This window comes from Festucalex cinctus, chromosome 8 (genome assembly GCF_051991245.1).
Source record: "Festucalex cinctus isolate MCC-2025b chromosome 8, RoL_Fcin_1.0, whole genome shotgun sequence".
Lineage (NCBI taxonomy): Eukaryota > Metazoa > Chordata > Actinopteri > Syngnathiformes > Syngnathidae > Festucalex > Festucalex cinctus.
Window position 1 is genome coordinate 10028897 of NC_135418.1, and position 27628 is coordinate 10056524.

Here is a 27628-nt window from a genome sequence, read left to right on the forward strand (position 1 = left end):
AATAACTAAATAAATGAAAGGCGACTTTTGGGGATGGCCTAGCCTATTCATCAGCAAACTAATATTAAACATACTAATCCCAAGAGCCTCTAGCACATGGTACTCAGGCCCTTAACTCTTTCAGCACCATTGATGTGATTTGTCATCAAATGTCACCAAAGGTCTTTTCTATTATGTAAGTCCAATATGGAACCTGATCTGTTTTTGTTGGGGTTGTTCATATCTGTTATTTGTTGGATAAGATTGTTTTATGTGATAATGGAAAAAAAAATGTCACCAAAGGGTTTTGTTTCTTTGTTTTTGTTTTTAAACTAAAAAATGGAATAGGTGTGTGTGTGTGTGGGGGGGGGGGGGGGGGGGGGGGGGGGTAGTCTTGGCCAACTCTGGTTTGATCATTAAGCTAAAGTACAAATAATAATAATAATAATTTGGCCAGCAGATGGCAGCATTAGGTCTCTTTCAGATCACCATGGCTGTGTCTGAATGTCCACTCTTATCCCCTAACCTAACCCATCATTCACTACATAGCCCCGCACTATAGTGCCCTCGTTCTGTTAGGAGATTCGGACAGCCAGCGCACTACTTGCTCCTTGTCGCATATCACATGACCACCATGCTTGTCATGGCGCAACAGCGATTAAAACTCCGACTATTTATTGTCAATAAAATGTTTTAAAACTATTTTATTTCCTTTGTCGTACACATTTTCAATTTAAACGAATTATTTCCGTATTATTTAGTTAATGTGGTGCTTTGATTCTTGCGATTGCTGTAGCTCACGTCTTTCTTTTTTTCACACTCGCAATGCATTGTGGTCTGTATCAACCCGGTTGAGTGAGCATCGATGTTCACTACTTTTCCAAGTGCATCGTGAGAATTTTGAGTGCCCTACATTTTCGTTCCCTGGATATTCAGACACCCCTACAAAATGGTGTCCCCTTAGTAGGGCACTCGGATGCACACTCTGACACGGCTTGGTATCAAAACAAAGTATCTGCTCATTAATATGGAGGACCTTTTGACATTTGACTGTTCAGGGTTATTATTATAGTTTTGGAATTCTCATTTTAGTTAGTTTTGATTTCGTTTTGAGTTTTGTTTTTTAAATTCAGTTTTAATTAGTTTTCAGGGGGTTTCTGTTAGTTTGTATTAGTTTTAGTTCTTGAAAAAAATGCTTAGTTTGAGATTTTTTTGTTTTTTTAAGTGTATTACTTGTGTGCAATATTTAAAAAACACCATGGTAAAATAAAAAAAATAAAAATAAGGTAAACGCATTTCATACCTAGTGTTGCATTTGGGCTGAGTTAAATGAAAAAGTGGGCAAAGCCGAGCCATCAGAGCCAAACGTCAAGCACGAAAAATTGTCGCCGAGGAGCAGACCCGTCACCAGAAAGAAATTGTAGGGGGGGCATTACCTTTTTTTTTTGGGGGGGGGGGGGGGGGGGGGGGGCACTTTATCAACCTAAATCTAATGTTCATCAGGTTGAACAGCAGCATTGTGACAACTGCAAAAGTGTTCAGAAATATTTTCTGTCACTTAAAAGCGGCAGTTTGTTCTGAAATCTAAAAGACAAACTGGAAAAAAAATGTGTAGTTCATTTTGCATTTATTCAACTCAAAAGTTCATTTGAAACAAATCCACTCTTCACTTCTGTAAACAACTATGTCCGAATGAATGACTCTGTGACCCAGCCCCTTCTATCTGGAATTGGCTAGCAGTTGCCTTCATTTGCGTGTTGGATTAGGGCTGTACGATATGGACAAAATTTCCTTTCATTTTTGCCAGACATCTCTATTCTTTGATCTTTGACTCAGCATGAGACTTCACATCATTTTACTTTTTTTATGGTGCCTTCTGTATTTTGTGTTATTTTATTTCTATACTTGTACAGATTTTTTTTTTAAAGTATTTTATTTGCGTGTATACTTATCTACTTATATTTACTCTAATTAATTTTATTTTGTGTTATTTTATTTCACTTGTGTCTACTAAAAGACTAATTTCTATTCCATGCACGGCACTTTGTATGCAGCAATGGCTGTTTTAAAGTGATTTAGAAATAAGGTTGAGTTATGTCGATGATATACAGAAACAACATATGGGTTCAGTGAAAAACTAAGCAGAATATCAATCCAAAAGGATGTGTAAAGTGCTGTTTTCTTTAATTAGAACTTAGTGACAGTCATCAACATGAACAAACTTGGCAATAAAAAAAAAAGAGAGAGAATTCAACTCACATTGTACTGCAACTGCTTTAGTGATAAATAATTTTATGCTCCATAGTTGTTGTTGTGTATGTGTGACTGCTTGGGTCTGTTAACAGCATACTGTGTATTGCTACAATTCATCCGTGCTGTGTGGCTTGACTAATTAAAATAAAAGTTTGACACTCACTTGTAAACGTAACCAGTGGACTCAGGATTCCCATTGATGTCAACTGTGTCATCCTGGATCGAGGTTTGGCATTTGGTGCCTTCCATTAAAGCGGCACGACGTGCTCACTGCTCAGTCTTTGTCCCAGCGCCAGCCGGCAAATGCGCACTATCTACCCGGAAGTAGATTTGGCTAAGGCACGTCTGCAGAGCGCGCGTCTCCCCCCACCCCACCCCATCCCTCCTGATCCTGATTGTCATTGGCTCGCTTAGTTGTCAATCACAGCCAAACTTGAAAGGAGGTATGTGGTTGGCTGGCACGCCATGCTTTACTTAAAACAGAAGGCGCAAGTTTACGTGACTGATAGGACGAATAGTTGGTGAGTCATCTTGCTAGGGCGGGCACGGCTGACTGACAGGGCGGGCACAGACCCCCAAGGCCCGCCCATGGCGACGGGTCCGCCGAGTAGCAACGTCATCTGACAGTGCTTTTCTATTGGCTGCTGATAGACGTCAATTCTGTGTGACACACTTTCAAACGTCCTTATTCCGGTTAATATCAAAGTAAATATACTTAAAATTACAATTAAATGGCTCATGCATTAAATGAATTACCAAAGACTAAAACGAAGGGCATTTTCACTATAATTATAGTTTTAGTTAGCTTTGTAAACTTAAAATTTAGTTTAGTTTTCGATTTTTCAAAAGCATTTTCGTTTTTATTTTATTTCATCAACAAAATTGTTATTTGATTTTTTGTTTTCGTTTTCATTAACTAAAGTAACCTTGGGATTGTTAAAAGTGTTTGTCGCAGTGTGTAGGATTCAGTGCCATATAATGGTGAATAAAACAGAATACAAGGATTTTGAAGCACTATGGTGCCTCAGATAGACCATATTTCACAAGCCTACCGCTAATTAATACCAATTATTATTTGGAGTGAGTGAGAGATAAACCTGCAAGTGGCAAGCAAGAGCAGCTCGCAAGAACTCGCTGGAGCGGCTAACAAGAGCGGCTAGCAAGAACTAGCTGGAGCGGCTAACAAGAGCGACTAGCAAGAACTAGCTGGAGCGGCTAACAATTGCGGCTCGCATGAGAAGCTAGCAAAAGCTAGCGAGAGCAACGTAGGGGGAGACAAGCGGCGGGAGCCCCATCGGATCAGACTGTAGCTACAAGCACCACCAGAGGCTAACTACGTTCGCAATGTTCTTCTCCTTCAGGCATCCATAATAGAAAGATGGAGGCGAAACATATCACCCTCCTTGTAAGGCGAAGCACGACATGTGTAATATAATTAGCGATTATTAGACTTATGAATGTTTTTTTTTTTAAGTATGGTGATGTGATAGAAGAGATTTATAACGAATGAATGATTAATTCACCACGAGATGGCACTAAATCCTTCATACTATTCCTTTAAGTCTACTAAAAAGAGTGTCCCAAAAGCGACAAAAAATGACAAAGTTTCAAATCTAGAAGCACATTTTCATTATTGTTATTTTAGAGAACAAAAGGACTGTTTAAATATTATTAATACTGCTGATAATTAAAAGGTACAGTAGAAACAAACTTTTTTTGTGATGAAAGAAAGTCTAATCTTTCATTTACTAGTTTCTGTGCTTAGTCATAAAACAATATTCTGTGAGCCTTGAATGATAATCCAGAATGCTCTAAATTGGCTGACACTTAATAGCCTCTTCTCTTTTTTTTTTATTTTTTTAAATGACTGACTTTGAAAGAGTTAATGTGTGAAGAGTGTCATTGTATTTATGCATTGAATAGAAGTCTCTGTCAGGAGGGAACCTTTCAACTAAGATTATTGTATTTACATGTCTACATCTATATTTACATGTAAATATTACTTTTAAATTTAACCCACATTATTAAACCTTCAGTTTTTAAATTTGTAAGCACTTGACCGCAGCTGCTTAAAAGACAAAAAAAAAGGAGCTTCATCCCCTGCTGGTGGCTAAACCCTATTTGTATTAAAATAAAACTGGATTAAAAAAAAATACCTGACGTGAACACTGATTGGTGCAGTTCGGGCCAAAAGTGGTGTAGCTGGAACACTTCTGCCTTCAACATTAGATGCACTTCTTGGCAAAGAGTGGGTTGGGCTGTGAATGATAAAAAATAAAAAAATAAAAAAAGAGGAGATCTATTGTGAAGAACAAACAAAAATGTACACCCAGAAAAGTATACTACAATTACATGAAATACAGTGGTACCTCTACCTATGAACTTAATTGGTTCTGGAAGAAAGTTCTTAAGTAGAAAATTTTTTAAGTAGAGACGCATTTTCCATGTAAATGCCCTAATCCGTTCCAAGCCTCCCAAAATTCAGACATAAATGTTTTATAAAGCATAAAAATGCATCAAAACATGTAACAAATCCATGTTACAATTAGATTATTGCACAATAAATGAGAGTTGTGCATAATGTAAAAAAATAAGAATAGAGTAAAGAATAAAAATGATGGTCATTTACCTTTTTAATTGCTGTCCTCATTGTTTTTTGCCCTCTTTGGTTCATGTTCTCTCACAAGTATTTTTTTGCCTGGTGTTTTGTAAAGAACTGATCTAAGGATGTTTGATTTTTTTTAATTTTTTTTTTTAAAACAATTCTTCGAAAATGTCCAAGGCAAACATCATCTTAGTGAGAAAACGCCCGACTGGTGAACACTTTTTCTGGGTGATTCTTTTAAACAATCCGAAACTTCATGGAAACTTCCGGTAAGGCGAGGCATCTTTTTCCAAAAAAGGCCCGTCTCGTCGCAATTAAAAATTTACTGTGCCTTCATCAATCACCAATTGTTTGAATTTTTGCACAAATTCGTCGGCCGTTAGTTAATACATTTACGAAAAACGGAACACCTCATGGGCCGCTGTATAGTCACCGACCTATTATCTAGGCTCATAGATACCTATGGTAGGTAATAGCCATAGCTGAATGTATGTTGCGTTCAGTAATATATTTTTACCTTTCGTATCTGGAAATTTCTTTCGTAACAAGAGAAATATTTTCCCGTTGAGGCGTTTCGTAACTCAAAAAATTCGTATGAAGAGACGTTAGTAAGTAGAGGTTCCACTGTAGATGTCTAAGTTTCACTGCAAACGTACCTGACAGAGCTTGTGGCAGAATTGCGACGCGTCCTCATTTCGTAGTAAATTTCTACAGGAGAGAGTTTCCTGCTGATCCTGTGGTCAGGACTGCCCACAGTTAGCCGAGGCTGGGACAGGGAGCGCTGATCAGCAGCCACACTGGGAGAGGACTCTTGGGACAGAAAATACAAGGTAAAAAGTGATGTTACAAGCAGGTAATATAAAGTAAGAAGAGATATTATGAATTGTGTTGTTACACAAAAATGAGACCAAACGAGGGCTGTGCAATTCAATTACAATTTCAAATTATTACACTCCACAATTACAAAATCAGCATTATCGTATGAAAAAAGATGATTAATACTCATTTTTGAGTTGTTTAAATTTACACATTTGCACCTTTTTTAAATTTTAAAAATAACTAATTTAATACATTTTGTTTCAGCAGAAAGGAGCTTGCATAATTATAGTGTTTCAAAGAATTCTATTTGTCTGAATATTTTTTGTTTAAACACTTCTTTTGTTTTGGACCAAAAAATAAATGATCGTCCCACTGCACAGTCCATTGACATGCTGCACTCCAACTTCGTTTTTGCCAACATAAATAAATCTATATTTTTATAAATATATATTAATAGAAATTTCATAAATAAATAAATAAATAAATAAATAAATATTGTTTGGTTCAAAAGAAACTTACATAATTATAGTGTTTCTATTTTTTTTGTCTTTATATTTTCTTCAAGTTTTTTCCAACATGAATAAATGAATGAATGAATAAATAAATAAATAAATAAATAAATAAATAAATAAATAAATAAATAAATTTTGTTTGGTCCAAAAGGAACTTACATAATTATAGTGTTTCTATTTTATTTTTTTTAGTTATTTTTTGTCTATATATTTTCTTCATGTTTTTGCCAACATGAATGAATGAATGAATGAATGAATGAATGAATGAATGAATGAATGAATGAATGAATGAATAAATAAATACATTTTGTTTGGTCCAAGAGGAACTTACATATTTTTTTCTATTTATGCTTAAACATTTTCTTGTTTTGTACCAAAAACAAATAATTGTCTGAATAACTGTGATTTCAATTATTGCAAAAATAATCGTGATTTTTATTTTTTTCCATAATTGAGCAGCCTGAGACCGTACCATTGTCATGTGATGTTGAATCCGACATGGAGCTTGTACTCACAGACATGACACCGTCCTCTGAAAGACAGAGCATACAAAAATGAAACAACAATGGAGTTGAAGATAAATAGCATAAATTAAATATTGATTGTTTTTCATTTCAATAACTTTGGTATGTATCACCTGTGTGACAGCCCCGATGAACGGTCCTCTTGCTATTTGGGATGTTTCTGTCTGACTCGGTGTGTCTGTACAGGGCGCCAGTAAAGATTGCTTTCATCTGCCTTCTTTGGGCAGCCTCATCCTGCAATAAGCACAGTCCGTTGCATTGGACTACAACACTGCTAGCACACAAGTCATATTGAAGGCGTCGACTTACTTCTGCCCTGCAGTTGGGAGGCATGCCAGCTCTGCGCTGCACTGTTGGGGGTTTCTCACCCGTCTCCAGGGGGAACGCTTGTGGCAATTTCCCAGTCAGCTCCTGCAGAGGAAATCAATTAGCTGAAATCCCTCTTGCCGGCCTACAAGGTCCAAAGATTTTTATAAAAGGACACCACTTAAGAGATTGCTTTAAGTTGCTTAAAACTATCATTTAAATGCTTCACTGTGACGAACAGTTATGGCAAAACTAATGTTTCTGCCATAAATTACACCTACCAGACTAACATTGAGCAGTGCAGAAAATTCCAATTAGCTATCAGGCAACACGAAATAAACTAAAAATAGAGTGTGATCACAAAGAGTGAGTCACTAAAAATGTATGGATGTGATAAATAGCTGTGAATGAACAGCCGAGACAGCTGTGGCATTATTTTGTGGAGACAGCTTTCGAAGGAATATGGTAACTGTGCACACTTTATAAATTCAACAAAAATGGTTGTCACTGTCAGTGCATTTTAGCTCAGTGCACACGTGGTTTCAATCTGCTGAGTTATCAGTCAGGATTGTTCAGTCATCAGGATCTGATCAATTTAACAGAATCAAACACTTTTTTGGAACACCCAACATGGCGAATTTCTAGTCATTGTCCCTTAAAGGGATATGTCACTTATTTAGCCCATTATAGCAATAAAAATTTAATATCTTGTCTAGAATTAATTTGATACTTTCATTATTTTTCACGTACAATTAGTACCTTTAAAAACACATTTTGCAACTTGCTGTCGACTGAAAATGACATCCCAAGGACTCAGGTAACCTATCACAGCTCTCCTGTTTTCTAGGTTTGGTCATGTGACATTCACAAGCTGAGCTGTGATTGGTTACCTGAGAACTTGTGATGTCATTTTCAGTCAACAGCAAGTTGCAAAATGTGTTTTTAAAGGTACTAATTGTACATGAAAAATAATGAAAATGTAAAATTTATTATAGCCAAAATATTAATGTTTGACTGCCAAAAATGGTTAAATAAGTAAAGTATCTCTTCAAAACAAAACAAAAAACCCTCTTAGTATTAATGACTTTGATTCTGTATTTTACCAAGAATATGTCATTCCTAGATCTCAGTCCTGTACATTTTTTTAATAAATAAATAAATAGAAATTGTAAGCACTTGTGAATATGGCAAACATTAACACACACAAAAACAGTATATATTTATGAAGAAATAAATATATTGGAAAGAAAATGGCTTAAACTATGGGAGAGGGGAGACTGGCACTTCTCTATTTATAATATACATTAAAATGTCACAACTGTGAAACAAAATTCTAATTACAAAAAAATAAAGATATTGAAAATAAAACAATTCTATTCATAGTCTTGGGTTTTAAAAAAACAAAACGTTTTTTTTCCTGATGCTGCGCAATAACGTTGTCATGGGCAGTTGTCACTGTAGACAGATACTAGCACCTTTGAATTGATTTAATACATTTAAAAAAAAATATATACATATATACATATATATATATATATATATATATATATATATATATATATATATATATATATATATATATATATATATATATATAAATAATATATATATAATTATATATATATATACACATATATATATATATATATATATATATATATATATCATTTCCTTATAATTGCATGAAATTAATAGTAATTTTCTATTATCCTTTTTTCATTTCTTTATAAAATGCATATAGCACACAATAAAATGTTTTTAATTAATTAAATAAATAAATAAAATGAACGTAATCCAGTGACCCCAAAAAAAAGTCCCAATCAAAATATGTAGTTTGTACAGCATCTGTCAGACATGTATGCCTCTCGTTCCTGATTGTAAAATGAGCACCAATACATTGAAATAAGTGGAAGTATCGGCCCAATAGGCAAGTACCGATACCACTTATCGATACTCACGTATCCCTAATTAAAATTGCATTCTCATATGCAGTGATATCCACTGAGGTTCGGTCTTTATAAGGTTGATGGGATGCTTACTAAATGTAAATCAGTATTACGACTGCACTTGCTAAGTTTTCAATATTTTTTTTTAGAAAAACTTCACTCTGGTCTAAGTTTTGTCAATTTTTAGTGACCCAAAATGCAATTTGCATATAAGAAAAGACTGAAAGGCACAGGCAAAATGCCAAAGCAACATTTTTTCAATTTTCACTGTTGTATTAATTAGACACTGTTGTTGTTGCGCATAAAGTTAGAATAAAATGTCTTAACTTTTAACACGTCAAGAATGTAATGTGTGAAAAGTGATTACTGACAGCATTGTTTTTGTTTTTTGTTTTTTTAACTAAATGATTGTAACTTTATGAGCAACAGTGTATGACATTTATGGTTAAATATCCACTAATGTGAGTTTTTACTCACTGCTTCTTGAAAACAGACGATTTTGAGCTCCTCTACGCGAGTGCTGAGCAGAGCCTCCAGGGCCTGCTTCCTCTCTTGCAGAGCCACGACCCGCTCGGCCTGCAGCTTGCCATCGTGGCACACTTGAACATCTATACAACCAATTACACACAAAGAAAGTTGCAATCATTAGTGCACACTGTGACTTTTTAAAAAAAAATAAAAATAAATAAATAAATAAAGGTATGATGTCGGGGTGAGGTGTTGATTTGACACAATAGGTGTGTGCGTATTGATGGTGTCTGCTCCCAGTCCCACACGCACAGTGTAAATAGTGTTCTGATAAGATTAGCTGCCAGCTGTGGTGCCAGTATGTGAACAAAAGGCCTTCACACATGCAGATGTTGTTCCAGTTCCACTGAGACAAACACTTTTGTTTTCGCTCGGCTAGACTGTTAGCAAAAACACAAGCTGAAAATTCCTCCAGGCCTTTTGTGGGCTTGCCTCGACACGAAGGTGTTCGCGTTTACGCCGAGGACTCTTTGCAAGTCATTACTCACCCGGAGCGCCCACCAAACCCATGGATGTAATCAGATGGCCTTTGACCTCCATGTGGTTTAATTGTGGGGTCTTGACGATTCACGCTCCCAGCCACACCCTCACCTAATCAACACAAAACTGGCTTGCAATTCAAGATGCAGCTGAAGCGCATATTTACGTGCACTGTTTTTGGCCAACTGACCTTGTTGTGTCAGCCATATGCTGTCCTGAGGTGTCGAGTCAGAGGTCAGCGGGGGATGACTTTGCGTGTCCCCTCGTTCACGCGTAGCATCAGGAGACAGAAATTCTGCTTCGGAACTTACAACACAATCCTTCAAAAAGCAAAAGAGGTTACTTCAGATGTGGAAGAAAATAGTGTTCAATGTATTTCAAATCACGCTAATACGACTGAATTGCCTTGCATCCACTTTTTTTGGACTGCCATTATGGTTATTCCGTCATTGAGTACTCACTGATACCAAGTACTGAATTTTTCATATATAAAATTTTATTTAACACAATGACAAACAAAATGTGAACAAAGACACAGATGATGATTTGTTGATATGGCAAGCCGCCTTGATGTCTTTTTTTTTTTTATATATATATCTACTCACCGATCCCTACTATTTTGTATAGCATTTGTCCTCAGTGAGGTCATCAATCTTTTTGAAAAAGGTAATAATTAATACAAAGAGCTACCAGTTTGATACACATTTCCGAAAGAACAAACACCGACAAGGTGTTTTTTCAAGGTTGATACAAAATCTCAAAATGATTATTAGTAGTCAAGGAGACATATAACCAATATTTCAAGCCGATATTCATTTGTAGTAAAAGCAAAAACATTAGCGTCAGAATAAAAATAAATAAATAAAATACAAACTTTACTTTTAAATTTGAACATATAAAGAATTGACAGGCCTGTTTAAAAATGATAACAAAAATTGCAGGGAGCTTCCGGCTCAATAGCATGTGTTAAACTAAATTAAAGACTAAGCAAGAAAATAGTTCCCTAAAGTTTTCTGTTGTAAATAATGTTTTCAAAAATATCAACATAATATCTTTATTTAGTTATTTATTTTTATTTCCAAAAATAAGAGTAGGGGTTTCCCAGTGTCAGCATCATTTTATTTTATTTTTTATAAAGTGGAAATTTAAATAAATCAATAAGTGAAAAGTTCCCTGTATCTCGCTCAGCGACAAATGCGTGCGGTGTGAACGTAGCGAATTTGGGGTTTTCGTCAGGGTTCGTAAAAGTTTTCAAAAGATCTTCACAGACAGTGAAAAATGTAATATGTTCGAAATGTTTTTGTGACAAATAAAAATTGTCTGTGAACATCTTATAAATCCTGACGAAAACCCTAAACTTGCTACATTCGCAAGAATTCACCCCTCAGTGAGATACCAACGTTATCGGCCTTCAGATTCGTAAAAAGGCCGGTGCCAATATTTGTCAAAATGCCAAATATCGGCAATGATAATCAGCCCTGCCGATAATGATTTCTCAAAATATTTTTCAATGATTTTACAAGGAAAATATCAATTATACAACACCTGAATTCAATACATCTCTCCAAGAGTTGATGTTTTCTAATGATCGCCATTACAACATTCCCTGGAAATCACAATGTCCCATCAAGACAGGCCAGGGGTGGGTGGTGGGGAAGTTGGGAAGATGCAAAGTTGACCCAAATATGTTCCAGATTCAAATCCAATCTTGGTTCCAACCACTATGCCATAAAAAACACATTGTATAAAAATGAATCATCAGCCTCTGTTTTCTCCTCAAGAATTAATTTTTTATTTTAGTTTGCCAAGTTCTTGTGCCTCAAGACAAAGTGTGAAAGTAGGAGTCTAAAATTACCACCGTGAATTAATTAACAACCTATTAATTTGCAAAGAGGAGGTGAAACGGGAGAAGTAATATTAATAATGTATTCAGACATATCCCGTTGTGTGTGAAGTGCAAAAATAGTAAATGCCGGGAGTGTTCAGTGAGTAGAGGGTCAATGCTGCCATTACAGATAAACAAATACCTGGACATTACGATTATCTACACAACACCCTTATAGGGGTGAATGCACTAGATTTAATTTCCCAACGAAAGTCAACTAAACTACATGAACTTTTCATTCAAACCATGCTTGACAAGAAACAAACTGATTACTGTTTGATGTTTGCATTTCTTCACAAAGCAGAGGTTCATTACCATCAAAGCCTCAAAGACAAGACATCCAAAAATAGTCAGCACTTTTTCTGCCAAAATCCTCTCTCTCAACAATGCTCACAAATCACGAGCAGAAACAAGCATCCTGCTGTCCGCTCACCCTGCACTCAAGAATTGAAATCAACCTCCCCAAATGTTGCTTCTGCCAACTTCCCCTCTTGTAAGGAGAAACATTTGTCTGGTGAAAGAAGCAGCTGTCTGCGAGCTAAACCATCTTTTTGGGTTAGGCAAGAAGATGTAGTGTTCTGTTTTCCTGGTCAAACAACAGTGACTGAAGTGTGCACACATCGATGGAATACTTTGTGTGACTTTGCACCGGCTCCTGTCCTGGAGCTGAGCTAGAAACTCTTGTCTTGCACATGGGAAAACCAACAGCATGCTTGACCTCTTATTGACAGACATGTTATCCGGGTCACAACCACTGCATCGATGAAAGACCACATGAGTCCAACTACACAGAATCAGATCAGAGACAATGCCACTTGCAAGAATACACGGCTCCGTCGTGTCTGCACTCGAGTGAGCTTTACAGCTAAGCACTAAACCCCCTGAAGGGACACAATTAGCCATTTGGTCAAGTTATTCTCCTGGATGCTTGCCAAATGGTGTTGACATGACTTTAAACAATTAGTTTGTCTGGTGGAAACCACAACATATTCCTGGAAAATTGAACTTAACTGGCTGTCTGCAAGACAGCGGTCTTTATGGTAGTGTGTGGTGTCCTTCTAATTGGCGTGCATTGACCTCAACTGTCTGATTCTTGTCAGGGCGCATACAACTTGCAGAGACATCCGCCCGCCACAATGGGGTTGCACAAATTAACACAGCTACAACGTTGCACAATTCAGTTTTCATGTTTGTTAAACAGTGTGATCTTGCTATACATAAGGCCTGCAGTCTATGAAGGAGTAAGAACTGTGGGATACAACAACAGAAAAAAACACATGCTATATTACCTTGGCGTATAAGGGCCACGCATTTATTTATTTTTTTTAGAGTGCGGGGACAATAATCAGAGACAAAAACTCTAAAGTGGCAAATTTGCTCGAGAAAAAAAACTTGTAAATTTCTGACTTTCTAAAGTGCGAGTTTATAATATAAAGTGGCAGATTTGCGAGAAAAACATTCAGAAACTTAAGAGAAATAAACGTAGCGTAGCTATAGTCTAAACATTTGAGGATTCGTTGGTGGTTAATGGGACTGTTTGTTAAATGAAAAGGCAGGATGGAGACGGATTCATTCTAAATTTAAACTCATATATGGCAGCTAGAGCGCCAACACTTCCTGATCTCCTATCAGCTGACTAGCACTAACCAATCAGAAGCTAGCATACTTCAGGTAAATACAAGTGAATGGCGGAGAGCAGCAGATTCGGCACATCAATTTAGATACTTGCACAAAAAAATCCCAAAATGTATGGATGTGTAAAGAATAATTCTGGAAATATAATTTTACAAGTAAATATATACATTTTAACAAATTAACTTAAATGCTTGATCCTTAGGCCTCTTTGTCGCTGGCCGTACCAAATGCTTCAAAGACCGAATGTTTAAATATAGTTCATCTTTGCTATCTCCTTATTTGAAAACCTGACCGAAAAGTATTGGCGCAAACATTCAAGTAGTACGCTACGTGTATTTCTCGTAAGTTTCTGAGGTTTTTTTCTCTCAAATCGTCCACTTTATAAACTCGCAAATCTACCACTTTATGAACTCGCAAATGTGCCACTTTATAAACTCGCAAATGTGCCACTTTAAAAAGTCGGAAATTTGCCAGTTTCTTAACTCGCAAATTTAAAAGTTTTTTTTCTTTAGAAAGTGGCAAATTTGCGAGTTTTTTTCTCGGCATATTGCCCCTGCCCTCTAAAAAAAATATTTATACGTGGCCCTATTACGCTGTCGTCTAACATTATTTTAGATTTTTCTCCCATCGCTGCTAATGATGAAATTCTGTTGTTTCCAAGGTTATTATAGTTCACAAAGACGAATGAAATAACTCAAATTAAATGGAAAAAAATATTTTCTTCACAAATTAAAAATGCTTGTTAAAAAAAACAACAAATAGAAACTGAAACCAACTAAAACTAACTATTATTATTTAAAAAATGTTTGATACAACATTTTTCATGATACCAGTACAATTACTCAACTCTTGAGAAGTCAACAATACCGATACCAAGTACTGATACCAATAGTACTTTTGATATATTAAATTTCCTTGGGGACGCAATAAGAGATAATTTTAAAGAAAGACCTATATATATCCCAATACAGGGAGTCCTCAAGTGACGGCCGAGTTCCATTCCTACGCTGGCGATGTAACCCGAATTTCGACTTAAGTCGGATTTCACTGTTACAGTCGACATTTACATCAAAATACTTTGCATAGTAATTAAAAAATAAAAATAAAAAAAAATAAAAAATATTTGCACGACCCGGAAGAGCCGGAACCAATATTTCATGTTTCCGCATGGACATTCATTACTGACGGACGGCAGAGCGGAACTAATTCAAACTTCAAGACGGACATGTGACGCGCCTGATGGCGAGCCGACCTGCCCGATGGACGTCCGTTGCTGGAGGTAACAACACCACAACTTTAAATAACTTTAAAATGACATGATTACTGTTGGAAATTAACAAAAAAGAAGGTGCTACAGATGAGGCACGCATCATAAAGTCGAAACAACGGACAACTTAACTCGAGGACTCCCTGTATAGCATTTTTCCTTAAAATTGCATGAAATTAATGGCAATTTTCTTTTCTTCTCACTTCTAATTTCTAGTTATCCTAAAATGATGCCGTTTTGAGTACATATACTGTACCTTGAAATCAGGCCGGGTATTAGCACGATACTCGCCCATCCCTAATACCGTAACTGGTGGAAATGTCCTGTCGTCTTTGTCAATTAATATCAAATATTACTTTTGTGGGCACAAATAAATGAACAGTATTTATCCATCCATTTTCTGAACCGCTTGTTCCTCACAAGGGTCACGGGGGGTGCTGGAGCCTATCCCAGCCGGCTTCGGGCAGTAGACGGGGTACACCCTGAACTGGTTGCCAGCCAATCACAGTGAACAGTATTTATTTATTTATTTATTAAAGAACTAACAGTCCTGAATTGTAGTTTTCACTTTTATTGTTATCGTACAGTCCACAAATGCCCTATATAATAAAGAAAACTAATACAAACTAAACCTGAACAAAATATTAAAATATAAAAAATAAAAAGTAACAAACTCCCTCTAAAAATGGATTAAAATGAACAGTATTTAAAAGACAAACGTCAAAACAAAATAACAAAAACTAGGATGAAAACTCAAAAACTATTATAACTCTGGCAGTTTCTTTCTTTTACTTTTCAAGGCACACAACAAATCATGACATAATCTAGCAATTTGAAACCCCTAATAGTTTGTTGTTTAGCTCTCCATCTATCAGGTCCCAAACACCAGAAGCACCACATTTATAGAAAAGTTCCAAGCACAGCTGAGTAACATTACATGCCATAACCTTCACACAAATGAAGCTCTAATTACTGACACCCTGGGTGCTGAAAACAGTACTTGTCCTTGAAGGACAAATGGTTGTAAAACACCAAATGTATTGGAAGGACCATTACGCACCTTGTGAAATGAATCTTTCTAATCCTATTGGGTCACCAAAAAGTCCGCATCAAACTTCTGCTGCCCGACAAAAAAAGCTACAAAAACCGCCACAGAGTCCGACAAACACACCTGACCTGAGGTTGAGCAGCACAAAATATTAGAACATCTGGTGTGCAGATGTATGCAGAGATACACGTATAAAACCATAGGACTGCATCACATTCCATGGAACAGCCTGCGGGAGTGCCGGCAGGGGGGGATCAGATAAACGGGGAGCTGCATCAAAGGGAGGATCGAGAGCGATATGAAGACTGCAGATATGAATGCAAGGCGATTATGGAACACATGTTTTGTTTTGCATGGACTGGGGTGAAGGATTGGAGGTGGCATTGAGGTTTTCGTGGGGTTGGTTAAAACATGAGCTGTGCGACGCCAGTGAGCTTCCTCTGTGCAGCTCGCATCACACGAATGCAAATCAACAAGGAGTTTAACATTCAAGTCTGCCGGGCCAAATGCACAGGCCTGCAACATACTTTCAAATCCGACAACGCTCACACGGCAAGATGCTCTCCTTTATACTTTGCTTCTCACATTTGAGGCTGCAACATTCAGTGGGAATCTGACTTAAAGTTGTTACAATTGGGGGGGGGGGGGGGGGGGGGTCTCCCTTGCCATGATCACGCCTTTTCAAGAAAATGTGTTTCCGTCATTTTTCATACAGGGGTCCGAAAACAAGCGGTCAGCTGCATTTACATAAGATACGCCTCCTGGACAATAGATAGAGCCACTTTCAAGCGACAGCGAGTCCGATGTCTGGAACACTATCCAGCCTGTTTTCCATGTCTCCCGAATCCAACGCAGGTGAGAATCGTTATCAGGCTTCTCCAGAGCTTGCTAATGAGCTGTCTTTGGAATCACCTGCGTTGGAAATAGGGAGACATTGAAACAAACGGGCTGGATAGTATGGCCCGAGGACCAAGATTGAGACACACTGTATTAGGCTACTATATAGTATAGTGAATATGGGGTTGGGGGGTAATGCTGCGTTCTCACCAAAAACCGAAAACGCGAACTGGAACGCTTCCTTCATTAGCGTTTCACCGCGTAGAGTTTTTTTGGAAAGATTGCCGCTCATTCGCGCTTTCGTGTGCGCTGGAGCGGAGGAGGCATTTCCTTGGTGAACAAGGACCGCGGAGCACTTTATCGAGTCAACATAAAGTGAGCACCGCCGACTACTTCCACTTCTTTCCTAGGACTAAACAGCCATAGCACTATTTTCTCCTTTTTTGAGGTATGTGATAGCACTTTCGCTTTTTAGTGGCAATCTGGCGACCGGCAGTTGCGCTAAAAATAGCTTTGGCATTGATGATAAACACTGCTGCTACCTCGGTACAGTTCAATAGCAAGTAAACAGACTTATCAGCACTTCCTTGCTCATCATTCTGTCCCAGCTGACCGTATTGCGCTCGGGGTGACAATAGAGGACGCTGTGTGTGACGTAGCCCCGTACTCAAAGTCGATTGGCTGCCGCGAGGCGAAATGTGAAAAAAGTTCAATTATTTAAACTTTGGCGAATATGTGAATGTGGATTTTCGTCACGAATGTGCGGATTTTCGCTGCTGCGCACCGCGTCCCAGCGCGCCAAACGCCTTCTCCGTGCCGCCCCACGCACTTTCGTTTCGGCGCGCGCGAACTCCATTGACTACAATGCAAACGCGCCACCGAACCACCTCACCCCACTTTTGGTGTGAACCCAGCATAAGAGTGGACATTCAGACACAGCCAAAAACACATCTTCCTGCCAAACGTTAAGCAAAACCACACCGAGTTTTGTTGGACGCATAGATTAGCGTTGGCAAACAGTGTTAAGCCTAATTTATGCCTCCACGTTTGCTCTCGCGTCGATGAGCGCCGTCGATCACATGATCAACGGCGCTCATGAATTTTAAGTGCCGCGTCGCTCTTGGCCGGCTGACGTGCACACGTCGCCAATCCTTGGACGCCGTAGATGGCGGGGCGTAGCTCGCTTCTCCGTTCGATGGCGTTTTTTCTTTTTTTTTCTCTCTCTCTCTCTCCCCGCCCCCCGCCCAGATAGTGTCCGTGAAGGCAACTGGCGGCGCAAATCGACTTCCCTGCTCTGAGACCACAGTTGTGCATGTGGATATGTGCCTGGGACGAGAGACGGAAAACAACAATAACAAAAAAAACAAAACAAAAAAACTGTTCGCTAAGCGCACGGCTGTTGTGTTTTGGCGAGTTTACGGCCGACACCGGTGCAAATTGGCAATAATTAATTGCCACGGTGATGAACTTACTCCCCCCCCCCTCTTTGTTTCGTGTTTCTGAATTAAATTGAACTTCCTGAATCCGTCATAAAATGCAGAGGAATCGCCACTCTGTGGCGTCCCAGCCATAGCGACAGCGGGACTTGGTGTGAAACTCCAGCAGACACCGATGTGTATTGCGCACAAGTCGGAAGGCAAACGCACGAGCGGAGCAACGCCGTAACCCCCCCGTGCGAGCCCGTCGCAGAAGCATACTGAGGCCTTTAGCAGGGCAGTCATTACTCACGCATTGACTGTGAGTGTCACGCATTTCCGCCCTCTCTCATGCTTCACTTTAATTTCTCACGGTAAGAAAATGTATCAATGAAAAATGGGGGTTGTCAATGTTGAAAACGGCACAGTTGCTTCTGCGCTCTAATTGGACGTTGCAACTAAGCCTAATTTATGCCTCCACGTTTGCTCTCGCGTCGATGAGCGCCGTCGATCACATGATCGACGCGAGCCATGAATTTTAAGTGCTGCGTCGCTCGTGGCCGGCCGACGTGCACACGTCGCCAATCCTTGGACGCACGTCGATGGCGGGGCGTCGCTCGCTTCTGATTGGTCCGTTCGATGGCGTTTTTTCTTTTTTTTCTCTCTCTCTCTCCCCGCCCCCCGCCCAGATAGTTTCCGTGAAGGCAACTGGCGGCGCAAATCGACTTCCCTGCTCGGAGACCACGGCTGTGCATGTGGATATGTGCCTGGGACGAGAGGCGGAAAACAACAATAACAAAAAATAAAAAATAAAATAAAAAACTGTGTTCGCTAAGCGCACGGCTGTTGTGTTTTGGCGAGTTTACGGCCGACACCGGTGCAAATTGGCAATAATTAATTGCCACGGTGATGAACTTACTCTCCCCCCGGCTTTGTTTCGTGTTTCTGAATTAAATTGAACTTCCTGAATCCGTCATAAAATGCAGAGGAATCGCCACTCTGTGGCGGCCCAGCCATAGCGACAGCGGGACTTGGTGTGAAACTCCAGCAGACACCGATGTGTATTGCGCACAAGTCGGAAGGCAAACGCACGAGCGGAGCTCCAACGTGACGCCTCGACGCGAGCCTCTCGCAGAAGCATACTGAGGCCTTTAAAGCCTGGTTTATACTGTTCTTCTGCGTTTGCCCTTGCGTTAATGACCGGCGTACATCACGTGATCGACGCCTGTCATTAACGACAAGCGTCGCTCGCGGCTGGGTGCTGTGCACACGTCTCCAAATTTTGTATGCCGTAAATAGCGGGTAGTAACATTGCTCATGATTGGTCCATGTAAAATACTTCTTCGTGCATGTGTCCCTCCGATTAATCATTAACCACAATTTGATTCCCAAAGCCACAAAATATTGCCGCATCTATCCTGTAGCATGACATCATCGGCTGGCGCGACGGCCACGGAAGGACCCAGATACAATCTTGCACCCCCATCACATCTGGTACCGAGACAATACCCCGGCCGACCTGACTGGGGACCAACCGATGTCTCACTCCAAGGGTTGGTCAAAAGTTGACAGCCCTGGCATTAGCTTCTGATAAGCTGCACATACTTGATTGCTCAGAGAAGTTGTTGACAGTGTAGTATATGAACTGCTGCTTACACAAGTAAAAATGTTTTTATTGTCATTATGGGCGCTCACATATTTTCTCCCCCAAACTCTGAGCACCAAACAGATTTGCCATTGTCCCAGCAGCACATTTGGGCTGAAACCATGAGAAACGAACTAGCTTATTGCTATCTAAGACGAGGCTAGTAACAGTAGAACACAAAGGAGATGGATTAAAAATGGTATCAAAGATAAAACAACATCCTGGCTTCTGATGTTGGCTAGTGTGAGGTGCAGGACCCTGGATGTGAAAGTAAGTTATTTTAAACTGAAAAAGAAAACCAATTTCCATGGGATGATATGCTGTGTCAACAGGCCAGCTTTGGTTACACTCCAATATGTTTGAATGATATAAGTGAATGTAGCTTCATAAACATGATGACTCCATTTACCATTTTATATTTGGCTAATTTGTTTTTTCATGTTTTGGACTGTGTAGCATTTTCAGGAATGCAATAAGTGTAACCAGTTGAGTTGATTTGTGACTCACTTGTTAACGTGAATGTGAATGCAGATTGTGGAGTCAGTAAATCAGACATTTTGAACAGATGTTTGGTGCTTCTTTTTGACTCTGCCCCAGCAGAAAACAAGGTGCATAATTGCATGCTTAAATGAGTTTGATGTGGAAGAACCCCATCAAACTACAAAAGAGACTGTGACCCAATCACTTTTGTTCAACATCAGTAACTTCTGACCTCTTCAGTGTTTTTCTGGATGAATGGACAAAACACAATGGGCCAACACAAACACACTTCTGTTTTGTCAGAATAGTGTTTAGTGCATGTTGTACTCTCCTGCAACAGTGGTACCATTGTAATTGGAAAAGGATGCACTACATGTTTGTTAGTTGATTGTTAGTGCTGTCAACTAAGCGACGTTAGAGCAGCTGATGCGTAAAAGAGCAGCTGAGACATCATCTCACGTTCGCTGTGCACAGGTGAGGCCAACCAGCCCTCATGTTGACTGCTGGTGTTGACACAGCTGCTTCTGTTGTGAACATACACATGGTAACCACTAACCAGACAAGGTTACAACTATACACTCCCGCTAAGACGAGAGGGAACGTCTCCTCCTTGTCCGACTGTTTCAGGCTGCAGATGTGACAAATCATGATAACGTGTCCCAACCGTGGCCCCGCATCCTCTCCAACGGGCCTTGTTTATTTGATAAGCAGAAGACATGTGACACAAACATGCCACTCAACAGTATAACTCCAATAATATCACACATTGGCTGCTGTGCTTTGAAGAGCAGTAACAATGGTAGCCCAATGGTAACAATTTCAACCTTAACGATGGATGGATATTCAGGAACGCTATGCTTTGAAGTCACATAAAAGCCTGGAAATTTAAACAAAATCAAGTGTGACCACATTACTGTACCTTGCCAGCATCAAAGCATACAGTCAAAAGAGTCAAAGTGGATTTCCCCAGGAAGCCGCAGAGGAGCTTTCTTCTACTCAGCATAAATGAAGCCCAGGTGTAGAAGGTGGAAAATCTTCATGCAGCCCAAGGGTCAACATCTGCTAAGAAGACACACGCCAACCAGCAAATTTACCATCTCAGACAGCCCCATCGGACAATCAAACCAACTCTTTCCAATTTTCAGGACTGTGATACCAATCACACGTAGACAACTGTTCACACTATCACTGAGTGACAATTGAACCTACACTCACTGTCTGCACCAAGTCAGGTGAGTAAACTCATTCACCTACTGATGACGCAGCATCAGGAGAAACTGGGGGTACGTTCAGCATCTTGCTCAAGGGGACTTCGACATGTTCACAAGAGCTCAGGACCGAACCCACAACCTTCAGCTTGGGAGACGACCACCTGAGCCATGCCAGTCAAATAAGCTTTATTGTCAATCATAAACAAGCAAAGGTCTTATGGAGGTGTGCTGAACCACAATTCCACCAGGAGTTAGACCTCTGCTTTCCATATGATATTGATTCATAACATATTAAGCAGCATAAAGCCGGGCAGCTTAGCTTTAAATGAGCACTTCCAACACCGATTATTTCTCTTCTCTGGCCTTGACACTCACCTTTGCACATTTGACACAATTCTTACGGATGAAACAAATCGAGATAGCTATCCCCCTGGATTCTGCTAAGCCAAGGTGGAGGGAGTAATAAAGAAAGGAATGTGGCCCAAACGTCGGAGGGGATTATTCCGATACATTTTCCCTTTGCTCTTTAACACCTCCTAGACGCAAACCTGTGTGTAGACCAGATTTTGAGGTTCTTCTGTGCATGTAATCTAAGAACTACACACAGGTTAGTCACATCCAAATACTTGCACTAATCACATTATAGCAAAGTTTTGATCTGATTCAAGAAGAATTATGGGTCACTTCACAATTTTCGATGAGCTCTGAAGCTTGCAAAAAATAAAAAATACTGGGCTACATCCAAACCAGACATCAGAATCTTTTTAGTCAATGTCTTAAGAGCAACATAAAAATTCATGTCACCCTGACTGAACTTAATGGCAAAATGTACAGTGATCTGGGTCAGCATCCACTCTCTGCTATTTGATAGCAACATACAAAGTGAGGGAGTGGCTCATTGCGAAGCAGATGGGTGGACAACATGAGACAAGAGAGGGAAAACAAACACAGCAGCATGTGTTAAAGAGATCAAGATGAAAGGCTGCAATAAATCAAGTAAGCCAAGTCTCTTTGGGAAAGGTGTAACGTCTCATTAGGTAAATACAACAACAGCCCACACAACAATCATTACTTTCGAGAGGGCTGTTTTGCAAACACAGCAAAGGGGACACGACCAGAGAATCCCCCTGCAGGCGTTGACTGACCCTCACAGTCTTTTTTTAAGGACCTGACAGCAATCCTTGTTGAGGAATCTGTTAATGATAGGCCGTCACGCTGCTGCATGCGAGAAAGCAGCAATATAGCACCCATAAAAATCCATTGAGTCCACTCGCAGAAACATGCCAATATGTCTGTATTTCGCTCCATAACAATTCAGCAACAGGGGGAAGCATGACACGTATTTCTCCTGTGAGGCTGCACGTTTTAATTCATTTAAACGGGCTTGCAATCCACCACGTACTGCCGAAAATGACTCAATCGCTCATATAAACATTCGCATGTAGTGTTACCAGGCATAACAGTGGGGAAATATGTTTAAGTTAATTTTATTATAATGTACTGTATATGTAATTTAAAGTGGCGCCTCCGACGAGTGAGGCTGCATCCATCCACAGACATGCATCTGCATAGCGGCAGACGACAAAAACACCTTCCTATAATACTTCGCCTCTAAATGATGGAGACAATTTTACACAATATGTTTTGTATTTATAGAGCTTAAGCGCAAACGCGCAAGTTAAATGAGTGCTACACTTTGGAGAAGAACCCCCTCTTACCGAAGAGCATGACCGATGCCTTGGGAGATTTCCATGGTCCTCAAGCCGGGAACGAGAATCATTGCAGGATGACACGACAAGCTGTTTTTCGCGTTCCACTAAGCCAATAACCTACCACGGGTCTGAACCCCCTCGTTCATGGTAACTCCACGTCCAAATAATGAACAACCCACGGCCGATATTTATATTGGACACCTTTGGCCGTCAGACTGTAGGACACGAACGCGAAGACGAGCGATTCGCATCCCAGCTGAACTGAGCCGACTGAAGCTACCTCCGGAAACAACAGCACTAAGCACCGCCCACATGCAGCACGCCCCCGATAGAATCCAACCGAGGACACCTGACCTCCCTCTTAACAAAGTAACAAAACATGTTAAATGTGGCGAAAATCCACGCCGTTAAGAATACTAGTAGTACTTGCACACATGCCGCGATTCACTCACCTCACCACTCACAACAAAATTAAGGAAAGCCAGTGCCGACTAATCCAAAAGATGGCGCTGTTTTTCCATCTATCTTTACAGTCAAGTGTTTTCCAACCTTTATTGAGACGCGTTCTATTTACACATTTTACACAAGAATAAACCCCCACCTCCAAAAAAGCGGAAGCAGTGGCGTTGCAAGGGTCTCTTTGGGCTCCAAGCAAGAAATGTATGCCAATGTAATAGTTCTGACTAGGTTATATTGTTCAAACGAACATACTGATGAAGTCGTTCAAACATATTGACAATTCTGATTTCCACAATGGAAACGGTGCAAATGCTTCCTTTACACGGGGAAAACAAATGGCGTAGCTTTGCTTTTGCTTGTGACTAGCATACAAACCACACAGATTGCTATAGTAGTCAAATGACATTTCATTGCATTTTGAAAGAAAAATAATCATCACAAATCAAATTACAACGATCCAAAGTCCAATGCTTTTCACAGAGTATAGAGCTTCATTTCACTGAATTGACCGCCATTTCGACAAGTTGTGACATCAACTCGTAATTATAGCATGTAGACAAAATGCTAAAAATGTAGCATTATGGGCAAAAAAGGTAATCTTTTTAGCATTTAGCCTACATTTAACCAATGTGTTTGAAAAATGTATGTGTCATGGATCCTATAACCATTGTAAGACACCGGGAATTATTTTTAAGGGCCTTGGGCTTGCAGGAGGAAAAATATGGAGTTCAATTTTATTTAAATTTAGCCGCTGGAGGATTTTGCCATTCTGGATTTTGGATCATGGGTCAAAAGGATTAACTGAAAGAATAATCTGCCAGACAATTTACAATAGATCTACTCAAAGGGCACAACATTAGGTACACCTGTCCAATGAAATGACACTATCAAAACATTGTCTTTATAAAAACAAAGAAGCCCAGTTTTGACACTTTCACAGAGCTATTCGTTTTACAACATTCTCTTAAAAAAAAAAAAAAAAAAAAAAAAAAAAAAAAATTCATATTTTGACAATTTTTTATTTTTTTTTGTCTAAACATCTCCTCAGGAACTACCGTTACCCGTCTCCCTAGGAGACACGGTCGAACATCTTGTCCAAGTCCACAAAACCTAACTGAAGTTAAATGACACGGTGGAATGGTTGCCTGAACTCCTGTGCACCCTCAAGGAACCTGCTGCTCTATCAACCAGGGCGGCTCCACAACATGCAGAGCCTTGAGGAACACCCGGGGCCTTCCTACCAAGCAGATTTTTAACTACTTTGGTGACTTCAACCCCAGAAATAAGAGAGCCCACCCGAGAGTCCTCAGAATCAGCATCATGACCCCATCAATACACCAAGTCTGAAGTGGAGGTAAGCCACATCCCCACCACAGTGTTGATGGTGCACTGCTCCTCCCTGCTGAGAAAGTGGATGTTGGACTAGAATTTTTTTGGAGGCATGCAGTCCAGCGAAATATCGTCAGTCCCAAGGGGCTGCGGGCGCTTTTCATCAGCCATGATTTAATTGTAGAAATAACACGGCACACCAATGAAGTATGAAAAATCCATTTACTTTTTAGGTTATGAGACATGACATTTACAGGCATCTGGGACCCATTTAACTTAAGACACAAAAGAAATATTCAATCATTCTGAACATGTTAAATTCAGATTCTAAACAATTTGGGGATACAGAATGTTGAGCAAAATAGACCCCCAGTCTTCATCAGGGCCAAGAATTATAGCACAAATCTAGTGCCGACAACAATGCTAACACTGTCGATTGTGCAAATTTTCACACTTACAAATAATGGAGGCCTTTATATTTTGTAATCATATGTGCACTGTGAGGAACAAAGCCAAAAGAAATAGAGAAAAAAAAATCACGTTGGTTGGGTTTTACTTTTAATTAATCTGCAATTACAAACCACTCTATTCTCTGAAAAAGTTGCAAAATCAGTGGTCTATCAAATACTTATCTTGGACCAAGAGTGTGTGAGCATACATTAACGTGTTCTGGTCCCAGTCTTGTTGAAAATTAGACATTGTCTAGTTACACTGCCAATTACAATTAGATCATAAAATATTTACACAGTATGGCTTTAAAACAAATGTATGAAACTGAAAATGTAACTAATTTAATCGTGCCAACAGATTTTCACATTTTGCATAGCAACGCTAGATAAACCAAAGAAATGACTGAACAACTGCACCTGTTTCAGTTCAATTCCTGGTGTCATTTCATTTTGGAATCAAACATCAGATAATAGGTAACCAGACTACTCAGACCTTATCGCCCAAAATATCAATGAGTAAACTGTTTATATGCACGATCATATTAGCTGAACATAAATCAAGTTCCATTAAGTTCATTCTGAATTAAAGTGATTCAAATATTGATCATGACTTCACATGTGAAATTCTAATTTCTGACTTGTGCAATGCAGAATATTTTTTTCTCCCTTGACATTATTGCTTCTGACCCCAGATTACACTTTCTTTTAAAAGAAGAGATTTGATGAGGGGACCTCTATCTTTTCATTACAATCTGTGGATCATCATCAAATGCGGATTTCATCATGCAATTTTAATAGAAAATCCTTTCAGGAAAAGAAACAATTGGAGAATTTGAAAATGTAAAAAACCCGCATAACCTCCTTGGTAGCAGTGATAACTCATTCTTTAAAAAAAAATTAAAAAAAATACGAGGGGTAATTTGTCAAATACAGGCTAGAAATGGGCGTGCTCATCCCTATTGAAGTTTACATTTGGCAAAGGACAGATAGCATGAGAGAAAATGTGGAACACACTTTGTACACGTATTGATTCCTCAAGTAAATGTAGGGCAACCTCACCAGGAACCACAATATTAAGTCGGGGCATTTGGCGACACCCATCATCCATGAATGGGGACAAAAAAATAAAATAAAAATATTGCGGAAAGTAGTGCTCCTCTCCTTGGAATGCCTTTGGTAATGCTTCAATCGTACTATTCCAGGTCAGAGGTCAGTCTGCGGCGTTTCAATGTACTGTCAAGAAATACATGTACAGCAGTTCTTCCACCTTGGTCCCACATCCTCAAGCGCTAAGCAATTTACAGTAAAAGCAGATGTCCACATTTTTCTTCACCAAGAACTCGCACGTCGAGGACCGCTCCAAAGTAATGGGGGCGTGGCTGGATAAGGGCTTTTTGGAGGGCAGCCCCTGGCACATAGAATATTTCTCCAGGCACAAAAGCAAACTGACCACTTCAGTGGAAGACGTCAACTTTTGCGGGAATTTACGATAAAGCGAGTGGGTGGGTAAAAGCGGCTGCTTTTGCACAGTCACCTGATAGAAGAAACCTGGGTCGATCAGCACGATGGTATCTGACATAGTCGATTGTTTTGAACACTGGACAAGCTGAATTTGTGGGCCCTTCGCCATTACTGCATACCAGAGGATTGGCAGGGAGGTGCTGCGCAAAGAATTGAGCAGATTCACCAGCTGGTTATCACAGTCCTCCGCTGTTTCGATAGGATTATCGGCCAAACTGAAGATCTGCGTGATCTGAAGAGGCGAAAGGAGTTCAAAACAACAATAAAATACAGTGTGAATCCTTTTTATTTAACACTTACCATAGGCAACTCATTGTTCTCCTCTTCAACAGGCCTCCGACAAACTGTATCAAACTGAGACTCCTGTTCATTCTTTTCATTTTGCTGGTCCTGCATAAAAAAAAATAAGCAACAATAATATAAAACACATTTTATCATAGCAAACTGGACATATGGAAACTAACACGCACTCTATTTGGCGTGGTTGACAAACTTATAAATCCCCCAAATCAAACAGCGCCAGAACACCTCTCAACAGATAAATGCAATGAATTTGCCTGCTACTTTAGTGAAAAAGTACAAGCCATCAGGTCAAACATTGTTACAAACCAGCAAAATAACAAAACGATGCTGCACTTAAAATCACCTAGGAATAATTTAATTACCATGACAGAATTTGACTCAGTGGATCAAAATACTGTAGTAGACTTGGTTCAGCAATTGAAACCTTCCACGAGCTGTCTTGACACAATTCCATCTGGCTTTTTCAAAACCATTGTGAAA

General features: G+C 39.5%; 2 protein-coding genes across 11 annotated transcripts in view; both read right to left on the reverse strand.

Annotated features, from left to right (window-relative positions):
- Positions 1-23425, reverse strand: part of ccdc120b (coiled-coil domain containing 120b) — a 28707-nt gene extending 5282 nt beyond the window's left edge. The window contains exons 1-9 of one of the 4 annotated variants that reach the window (XM_077529094.1): positions 23094-23425; positions 10143-10272; positions 9961-10063; positions 9422-9552; positions 7002-7103; positions 6806-6926; positions 6641-6700; positions 5494-5647; positions 4389-4490 (exon numbers count right to left, since the gene is read on the reverse strand). In XM_077529094.1, coding sequence (XP_077385220.1) covers positions 4389-4490; positions 5494-5647; positions 6641-6700; positions 6806-6926; positions 7002-7103; positions 9422-9552; positions 9961-10012 — 722 coding nt within the window. In that variant the 5' untranslated portion in view covers positions 10013-10063; positions 10143-10272; positions 23094-23425. Of the gene's footprint in view, positions 1-4388; positions 4491-5493; positions 5648-6640; positions 6701-6805; positions 7104-9421; positions 9553-9960; positions 10064-10142; positions 10273-21083; positions 21227-23093 lie in introns of all 4 variants that reach the window. The other 3 variants (XM_077529092.1, XM_077529093.1, XM_077529091.1) reach the window with 3 other exon arrangements.
- A 1653-nt stretch (positions 23426-25078) lies between these two features.
- mbd1b (methyl-CpG binding domain protein 1b) overlaps positions 25079-27628 on the reverse strand; it is a 19474-nt gene continuing 16924 nt past the window's right edge. For all 7 annotated transcript variants that reach the window (XM_077529826.1, XM_077529829.1, XM_077529827.1 and 4 more), the window contains 2 exons: positions 27146-27235; positions 25079-27077 (listed from right to left, as the gene is read on the reverse strand). In XM_077529826.1, coding sequence (XP_077385952.1) covers positions 26607-27077; positions 27146-27235 — 561 coding nt within the window. In that variant the 3' untranslated portion in view covers positions 25079-26606. The remainder of the gene's footprint in view (positions 27078-27145; positions 27236-27628) is intronic.